The 9,709-nt window shown below is 53.4% G+C and overlaps 2 protein-coding genes and 1 long non-coding RNA gene across 3 annotated transcripts; 2 read left to right on the top strand and 1 right to left on the bottom strand.

The window, feature by feature from the left end:
- Positions 1-264: 264 nt before the first annotated feature.
- LOC120661711 lies at positions 265-958 on the bottom strand. The gene has a single exon (XM_039940632.1). The coding sequence runs from the start codon at positions 872-874 to the stop codon at positions 554-556; it is 321 nt and encodes a 106-aa protein (XP_039796566.1). The 5' UTR covers positions 875-958; the 3' UTR covers positions 265-553.
- A 1,388-nt stretch (positions 959-2,346) lies between these two features.
- LOC120661710 (scarecrow-like protein 23) lies at positions 2,347-4,229 on the top strand. The gene has a single exon (XM_039940631.1). The coding sequence runs from the start codon at positions 2,635-2,637 to the stop codon at positions 4,000-4,002; it is 1,368 nt and encodes a 455-aa protein (XP_039796565.1). The 5' UTR covers positions 2,347-2,634; the 3' UTR covers positions 4,003-4,229.
- Positions 4,230-4,255: 26 nt separating this feature from the next.
- On the top strand, positions 4,256-5,230 carry LOC120661713. Its single transcript, XR_005670026.1, has 2 exons — positions 4,256-4,716; positions 4,791-5,230. It is a non-coding gene; the product is annotated as an uncharacterized LOC120661713 (long non-coding RNA).
- Positions 5,231-9,709: the final 4,479 nt, after the last annotated feature.

Below are 9,709 nucleotides of genomic sequence, written 5' to 3' on the forward strand. Positions count from 1 at the left end.
AATGCTATCATGATAGTACATGAACAGCTAATGCAAATGCAACGTTCCCTTTTCCTCAGTCACAGAATTGTTCTTTCAGAAGTCTTAAAGTAGCAAAATTAACACCCCTTCTCCATCTCTCACTAGTTCTAATCACGGCCTGATTTTCTAGTCATTAAAGAATATCAAAAACCACAATGAATCCCAAACAATTTATGTGAAAAATATCTGAATAAACATGATAGTGTGCATACTAATTAATACGGACTGCAGCATTGGGCAAACTTTGCTTGAAGTTGCTTTACACTGTTCTAAATCCATAGCAAGCAAATTTCAATTCATGACCTCTTTCCAAGAATACAACTGGATACTCAAGATCATACCATGAATTTCACATCGAAGCTGCATCTCTAATGTTTCATTCAGAGTAATCTCTAAACTCTAATGTACAGTTTTGTATACAGAATTGGTTGGGCTCCAATGTTCCATGACAAGATTACATTCTACAATGTTTGATCATCAAAGGGAATCGCTGTATGCCTTTACCGGATAAGATAGCCCAGATAGATCAGGGCTATTGATGTGCCTCGAGGCAGAGGGAGAGATCGATCCGCGCCCGCTGGCACTGCGTGCGCTTGAGCTCGGTGCCGGCGCTGCCGCAGAGGGTGCGGACGGCCTCGATCTCGTCGGGGCAGCACAGGGTCACGACGCACTCCGCCAGCGCCCGGTTGAGGTGCCGGCACAGCACCTCTGGCAGCATCGGCCCGCGGGCGGCGCGGCGGTGGCACTCGGCTAGCGCCCGCTGCGTCGAGGCGCAGGGCCCCGGGACGGGCAGCGCCGTCGAGGCGTCTGGGTTGGACTCGCGGTCTCGTCCCCCGCCGCTGCCGCCAATCATGGAGGTCGGTGGGAAATCGGCGGCGCCGTTCGGTCCCCGCGTGGCCGCGTGATCTCTGATCTCTTTTCGTCTGGACTCTCGAGAATTCGACAGCGATCTCCAATAAAGTTCGCCAGAGGCCCGATAAAACGATGGGGTCGGCCCACGAAGATTTCTAATAAGCCCAGTTAACGATGGATGGGCCCATGACGAACGGGTTGTAAGTTGTAACCCAGCAGCTGGTTCGGGTTGGCCAAGTCCAAATCCAAGTAGGGGTGACCTCTCTTTTTCAGAGAACAGCATGCAGATGTGGCAAACGACAAATGTCTCCGGTGTATGTGGTCGCTTTCTTTCTATCGATAGCCTCTGATGTTACCTTATTTGAGCAGTGGTCAAATCACAGTCCACACTCCAATACTTATCCCCAAAACATGTGGTTCATCTCTGCCGGTATTATCGTGTTAGTTTTTGTTTTTGTCCGCCGTGCAAGTACCTCCATGCTACATAACACAACGACGCCGTCGATCGCGCGGCCGTAGTAGCACTTGCTGAAAAAAAATCTTGTACCCATGAAAAGAAACCATATACCGGGTGTTGCATCTACATCACCTGACACCTGACTACCCTCACCGCTGAGACGCCCACCAGGCAGGATTTGGTGTCAGCCAGCACGGGGACGACCGGCTCAGGGCTCAGGCAGTCAGGCAAGCAAGTAAAAAAATACCCAACAAAATCCTCCTTGCAGCCGCAACGCTAGCTGCTTGCACGAGAACGGGCGAACGGCAGCGCCACACCCGCGCCGTGCACTGTGGCGCGTCCCGTCGATGCGCGGCGCCGGCACAGCCTGTCAGCCTGGGCCTAAACCAGAAACGTCAAACGTCCCCCCGAGAGGCACACTGGTATCCGAGGGGAGCTTTTGTCCGGCGCCCCGTCTCGCCCGCCGTCGAATGATCACTGGCTTTACCATCAATCCCGGCCGGACCCGCAGCAGAGCAAACCAACCCCCGTCGGCACCGGCCCTGTTTGATTTGAAGCCCGCAGCAGAGCAAACCAACCCCCGTCGGCACCGGCCCTGTTTGATTTGAAGCAGCATAACTAGCATAAAATTTTTGACTAATAATTAGGTTACTAAATAAAAACAATTTATAAAACTAACTCCACACCCCTGCGCTCCTTCGCGAGACGAACCTAATGAGGTCTTTGACCGCACGATTAGAGGATGGTTACTGTAGCATTACTGTAGCCAACCATCGATTAATTACTATCATTAGATTCGTCCTGAAAAATTACACTCATTCATGAAAAAATTTTACAAATAAACTTCGTTTAGTACTACATACACATGAGATTTTTTTGTCGGGGAATCGTTTGCGATAGGGATGATAGGGAACAAACAGGGCCACCGCCGGCCGCACACGCACGCACACCCCGGCCGCCCGGCCCCCGTGATTTTCTTTAGAAAACCCCACGCCTCTCCCGTCCCCGGATGGAGACGACCTTGTCGCGGCCCGCGTCCTTCGATTCCCCCTGCCTGGCCGCGCCGGCAACTGCCTGCAACCAGACAAGCAGACGGCCGCCCTGGCGCGCCCTCGCTCGCTCTTCGCACCGGACCCCGCCAAGCCAACGGCGAGATCGATCCTTCCACGCTCGCGCTCGGCGCTCCCCAGTCACCAGCGCTATCAGTAGCCGTCCCCTCTCGGCTCTCGCTTGCCTCGCCACGGGGTGACAGAGTGAGTGACTCGGTGGCCTTGCCCCGGAACGAATTATTGCCCGACGGCGCGATGCTCCAGGGCGTGCTGTCCCGCGCCCCCGCCCCCGCCACCGACGCGCCGGCAGCGATGAAGGCCAAGCGGGCGCCGGCGTCCCCCGACGAAGAGGAGGACGGGGAGGGGCGCCCGGCGCGGGGGAAGCGGCAGCAGCTGCTTGGGCTCGGCTCGGCCGCGGCGGCGGCGGCGGAGGAGGGCCCGGAGACGCGGGGTCTTCGGCTGCTCAGCCTGCTGCTGCGCTGCGCGGAGGCGGTGGCCATGGACCAGCTGACGGAGGCGCGGGAGCTGCTGCCCGAGATCGCCGAGCTGGCGTCGCCGTTCGGGTCCTCCCCGGAGCGCGTGGCGGCCTACTTCGGGGACGCGCTGTGCGCGCGCGTGCTCAGCTCCTACCTGGGCGCCTACTCGCCGCTCGCGCTCCGCCCGCTGGCGGCCGCGCAGAGCCGCCGCGTCGCGGGCGCGTTCCAGGCGTACAACGCGCTGTCGCCGCTCGTCAAGTTCTCGCACTTCACCGCCAACCAGGCCATCCTGCAGGCGCTCGACGGCGAGGACCGCCTCCACGTGATCGACCTCGACATCATGCAGGGCCTGCAGTGGCCGGGCCTCTTCCACATCCTCGCCTCCCGCCCGCGCAAGCCGCGCTCGCTCCGGGTCACCGGGCTCGGCGCCTCGCTCGACGTGCTCGAGGCCACGGGCCGCCGCCTCGCCGACTTCGCGGCCTCGCTCGGCCTGCCCTTCGAGTTCCAACCCATCGAGGGGAAGATCGGGCACGTCGCCGACGCCGCGGCGCTCCTCGGCCCGCGCCACCGGCAGCAGCAGGACGAGGCCACCGTCGTGCACTGGATGCACCACTGCCTCTACGACGTGACGGGGTCGGACGTGGGCACCGTGCGGCTGCTCAGGAGCCTGCGCCCGAAGCTGATCACCATCGTGGAGCAGGACCTGGGCCACAGCGGCGACTTCCTCGGCCGGTTCGTGGAGGCGCTGCACTACTACTCGGCGCTGTTCGACGCGCTGGGCGACGGCGCCGGCGCGGCGGCGGCGGAGTCCGCCGAGCGCCACGCCGTGGAGCGCCAGCTCCTGGGCGCGGAGATACGGAACATCGTGGCCGTGGGCGGACCCAAGCGGACCGGGGAGGTGCGCGTGGAGCGGTGGGGCGACGAGCTGCGGCGCGCCGGGTTCCGGCCGGTGTCCCTGGCCGGGAGCCCCGCCGCGCAGGCCAGGCTGCTCCTCGGCATGTACCCGTGGAAGGGGTACACGCTGGTGGAGGACGCCGCGTGCCTCAAGCTCGGCTGGAAGGACCTCTCCCTGCTCACCGCGTCGGCGTGGGAGCCGGCGGCCGCCGCCGCCGCCCCCACTCCACGCCGCGGAAGCCAGGAGATGTAATTGCAAGACAGAGATTTTGCCGCAGCACCTAGATTGGCAATCCTCCTCGATCACTTGTGCTGCTAATCTCGCAGCTCCTTCGTGGCCACTTCTGTTTCTTGCTCTCTCTCCCCTGTTCGTCGTCTTCTTGTGAGTAACTTATGTCTGTGATATAAATCGTAGGAATAAGTCAATTTCAGCCCCCTGAAGTTATCAATGAATCCGGAATACCCCAAACTTCAAAACCAGGAATAGGGAGTCCCTGAAGCGACCCTGTTTTCCTGTGTTTGTTTTGACCGAGTCGCATGTCCACGTCAGCTCCGCCTCCACGTCACGCCTACTCCACGTCGGATCCAGCGGCGGTCAAAACGCTTTCCCCCCACCTCTCGCTCTCTCTCTCTCCCCCGCAGTCGAGCCGCCATTTCCCCCTCCCGCTCCCGTCCCTCCCAACCCTAGATCCGGCGGCGGCGGGACGAATCCCGGCCGTAGCCGCGCAGCCCCGACTAGGCGTCGCTGAGGAGGTCTGCGCAGTCCGGTGCGGCATCAAGCGGGTCGTCGTCGTCAAGCCAAGTCCGATTCGAGGGGGGCCAGCCTCGTCGCCGATTCCGTGTCGAGGGGGGGCCGCTGCAGTACTGGCCGCCTTACCTATGCCATTGCGGGAAGCAGGCGGCAAGGTTGATTTCCTGGAGCGATGAGAACCCTGGGAGGAGGTATCTGAAGTGCTTGAGAGCACGGGTAAGCGCTGCTCCCTTGAATAATTTTGCTTTGATCTGTCCGTTGTCTTGAATTTCGGTGGGGTTGTTGTGTAGGCTGGGGGCTGTGAGATGTTCGCCTGGTACGAAGAATCCACAACGACTCCCTTTGTGAAGCAGCTGCTACGTGATTTGCGTGACATGGTCTGGCGTTTGAAAAGGGAGAACGCGAAGCTGTCGATGGCAGTAGACGAAGCAAGATTGGAGCTGGGGTAGGTCGGTAATGTGGGAGATGCAGAGCTGATAGCTATGAAAGAAGAACTGAAACTCAAAGAGCAAGAAGCTGCAACACTGGGTGATAGAGTTAGGAAACTGGAGAATGAAAGATTGGCGCTTCTGTATGCTTTTGGCTTGCTGTTTGTAGCATTTGTGATGTTTAGGGTCATGTAATATCCTTGTGCTCATGACATTGGGTCCTTTGAACTACTTGACTATGTAATGTGTAACTCTGTTGCTGCTGTTTGTGCAAGGAATGCATGTCACAAATTGTCAGGCAAGTGTAATGTAGGCCACAAGTTTGGCTTTAATTCAGGACAAGTTTACAATGCACACATAACAAAGGCCACAAGTTTGGCACACATAGGAAAGTACTAACAGGCCACAAGTTTGGCTAGACATAGCAAAGCACACATAACAAAGGCCACAAGTTTGGCTACATCCATAACTGACACATCAACTGGTACATAACATTGGTTGGGGTATTCACTTCTCAGGTGACATCAACAACCGTGGAAGAGGTCTTGCCCTTTTTGGTGTAAGTTTCTTCCTCTCTGGTTCTTTAGCTTTGACTTGAGCTTTTGCATGGCCATATGTGACCTGGACTGTGACTTTGGAATTTGCTTGAGATGTTGGGATGTTAGCCTCTAGGTTCAATGTTCCAGAACCACCAAACCTTGTGTAGACCCTTGCAGTAGCTGAGGTTTTGACATACATGTTCTGAATCAAAATGGAGCAATGTGTTAGTATTGCAATTAGGGTACAAATTGTGTTAGCTCTCTCCCAAGCCACGCAGCGCCGCCGCCGCAAGCTTGCTCCGCCACCGCGCCTGCCTTCCGTGGACCGGCCTTCCCGCTCCATTCCAATCCAAGGTGAGCGGGGGAAATCGAGCCCCCGAGTTCCCCAGTGCTTTCCCCCACCCCCTTGACCGCCACCACGCCTCTGGGGTGCCGGCCCAGCGCCACCCACCGCTCGCTGTCGCCGGCCATCGTGGCTAGGCCACCTCGGGCTGCCTCTGGCCGAGCCACGGCCGGGGATCGGACCCTCCCTCCTCCCTCTCTCTTTTCCCTCACTCCAGAGCCGCTCCCGAGCCCCAGGCCGCCGGCCTAGGGCCGCCGCCGGCGTGTGCCACCCCCTCCCCTATTTCTCAGCGCGAGGGGAGGAAGAAGACATGGCAAATATGCCCATACCCCCTGCCCTTTGTCGTTTTATTTAAGAACCCCTCCACCCTTTAGCCCTTTTGCTAATTAAGCCCTACCCTTTATAATATTTACAAAGAAAACCCCCCACTATATAAACTTATTTATAAATAAAACCCTACTCTTTTCCAGAGTAACCCAAACCTTCCCCGAAATTCTAATCAAGTCCTTTCACTAATTACAAATAGGTCCTTAACTCCTTATTTAACCCCTAAACCTCCCTGTAACCTATCATTTCATGCGCTAAACAACTCCCGATCGACCTGAAACTTTACCACGTCATTCCTAACATAGTTTTGGCCATGCCATTAGGAAACCGCCCTAAAATATTACTTCTATCTCCATATCTTAATTGTTTCTGATTCGAGCTCAACGATAAAGCTTTTATTTCTTTTTCTTGATTGTGTGTTTGTTTGTATGCGCCATAGATCACGGTGTGAACGAGGGAGAACCCGTCGACGAGCAGTACTGTGAGCCAGCGAACGAGGACCAGTTCCACGACCTCGAACCCGAAGGACAGCGCTTCGATCAGGACCTCCCGGAAGGATTCGAAGACGGCAAGTTCAATCCCATCCTTTGATGCATGCTTTTGTCCTAGTTTTTATAAACACAACCTATTGGCCTGTTTTACAAAATTGCATATGTTTTGCCTACTGAAAACACGGTTGGATAGCCACCCCTTGATTTGTTATAACCATTCCTTGACCATCTAGGTTAATGTCTGAATGTGTTTGGACGTTAATCGCTATTAGAACGCTTAGGACCTTGAACTCAATACAATTTGTTTTATAAAGGAAAATGTGTGAGTGTGTGGGAAGGGAAAAAATGTGAAATTTCGAAAGATGAGTTTAGACGGGATGGATGGCATTTCTGTGTGATTTGCCAATTAGTGTGCTCGTGCCTGTGTGGCAGAGCGAGGAAGGGAGATATCCATCTTGTCACAACTAAGGACCGAGTTGGTGTGTCATCTCACCTAACTCCACTATCGTGCAAACCACTCGACCGTTGAATGGGCAACGGCTTAGCATAAACCCCACTAGTTAGTCTGATAGCCATCAGGAGGGCTGAGAACAATGGGTGATCAAGGAGAAGAGATTAGCTCTGTATGACTTATGCCCCGGTTAAAACCCCTGTGACAGGTCAATGACCCCTTGGTGCATCCCGTGATGGCTAGTTAGGTCTAGCTAAGGTGGGTAATGGCTTTGTTGGGATCTGCACCGACGCTACGGTGTTTGAGTTGCGGTACCCTGCTTGTGGGTAAAGTTGCACACCTCTGCAGAGTTAAAATCTATTCGAATAGCCGTGCCCACGGTACTGGGCGAGTTACGGTGTGGTCACATAACTAGAGTTTATTTTGGATGGGTTGGCGTGGGTTGTTTTGGGATAAGTGTCCGGTAGTTGTGCCGTGTGCTATGGCGGATGAGGAGTCCGGTAGTAGTTTAAAACTTGGATCCTGTGTGGATCAACCCTTCGCGTTACTCGGTACAAGAAAACTGGTTTTGGAAATGCTTGCTTTCAAATGAACCCTTGCATAAAATCTAGCTTTCCGCAAAAGTAAACCTTAACCTTATCCTTGAATTACCTTGTGCATTATATTCTGTTTATTTCCCCTCCGTTGGTGTGGTTGGACTTGCTGAGTACGTTTGTACTCACCCCATTCTTAATTTTTACAGAGGAAGACCCAGACTTCGTTCCCGAGGACGTCGAGTAGGGTACCGTCCTGCACCCAACCTTGCCTGTGGATTAGGGTCACCCGCAGGAGATACCGCATGGCGCAAGACTCTGATGACCCCCTTTTTACAATTAATATCGTTGTGTGGGTGTGGGTTGTAATCCTCGCGATAGTGGCGCTTCTCTGCCCATTACCGCGAAAAGTTGTACGGTGATGAACCATCTGATGTAATAAATGTGTCATCAGTCTCCTGAGACTGATGTTGTTATCACATTTAAGTCTTCTCTTATGAGGGGACGCTTCATCCTTGTACCTAGGAAACTCATTATTGTGGCTCACAATTTCTCCATCACTGCCTAGCTCATCAAATGACTCCTCCTCACCATCACTACAGTTAGCACAAGGAGTCTCATTCCCATCATCTTGCTGTCGGTCGAAACCCACCGGTGTGCAGTGACAGGCAACACGAAGAGCCGGGAGGTCACCAAAGTGCTGGCAGGCACTGCTACCTCATTGACGGCCCGCAATTCCGTCACGCGCCCGGAGATTCTGGAGAAAGTCGGGCGTGCCACCTGACCTATACCCGATCAAGAAGGTGAAAACGTGCTTGCAACGATTTGCCTGCATACACAAACAAGTGGAAACATAAGTCCGAGCCATGGTCGGCTCCCCGGGACGACTCTTGCATCAGCTTTAAAGAGCCGATCGAGTCCCGGTGTCAGATTGGATCTGTTTGCATCCAGATATTGATAAATAAAGGGAATAACTGTAAAGCTGCTTCAATTAAATCTAACTAATCTAATCCACGACGGTAAAAGCTTTACTATTAGATCGGAACATCCTACATGTGATTGGACCTAATGAACGTAACAGATAACTAAACCATAACCCAAAACAGAGGCCTAAGAACTAGCAAGAGCTGATTCCCAGAACAATCCCTATCAAGGCTAAAATAAAGCATCTAGTACACCACCGGATCATCCAACCCGTTTGAAAGGCCTAATCTAACAGATATTGCGCCAACTCTTAAAGAATAAGAGCAAACCATAACAGATCAGATCTACTAAACATAAAAGAAGCAGTGTGCTGCCCTTACGCAGCTAACTCTATGCAACAAGAGCTAGTATAAGATGATGATATGATCGCGTAAAGACAATCATGATATTCGTAGACAATTAGCAACAAAAGCACGACGGATCTACTAAAAGCCATGCTACGAACATCAGGATAACTAGCATTACTCGCCATAAAAAACGCTTCAGTACGAGTAATACCAAGGTAAAAGCAAGAACAACGCTGCCCTGATCACAAGAAGCGATCAGGGCAGCATGGCGCTTACTTGGATGAAACCCTAGAATTAGGGGTGGCGATGCACCGAGAGTTGTTGTTTGCGAGATGTGATGACATTTTTTTAATAACATAAGGTACATATTTATAGTCCGGAGACTTGGGAAACAATCTAATTCTATCTTGTCCCGATCGGACTCTATCTCTAATCTTGAGCCAAACCTAAAGATACATGGCCCATGTGGCCCAAATGCTCACGCATGAGTCGATTTACAAGCCTTCTTAATCTTCTGCTTTAAGCCCACCTTGCTTTCGGCCCATAAATTAAGCCTGTTAATTTATGGCGATAACACATGCCCCCCTGGTTTTGGCAATGATAATTCCAAAATCACTCCGTCGCTTCATCTTCCCGTTAATGCTCATTAAAACACACTGCAACTACCAAGGAAGACGCAACGTCTCTGCAACTGGCTCCTCGTAGAACGTGAAACTGCCGATCCATCTTCCATCTTTTCACTATTTAATCTCACCCCGAATCGGCTCTTCTTCACGGCAAACTCCTTCTTCCTCCCAAAGCCAAGTAGCGCAGAAAAAACCCCAGT

Source organism: Panicum virgatum, chromosome 2N, assembly GCF_016808335.1.
Source record: "Panicum virgatum strain AP13 chromosome 2N, P.virgatum_v5, whole genome shotgun sequence".
Classification (NCBI taxonomy): domain Eukaryota; kingdom Viridiplantae; phylum Streptophyta; class Magnoliopsida; order Poales; family Poaceae; genus Panicum; species Panicum virgatum.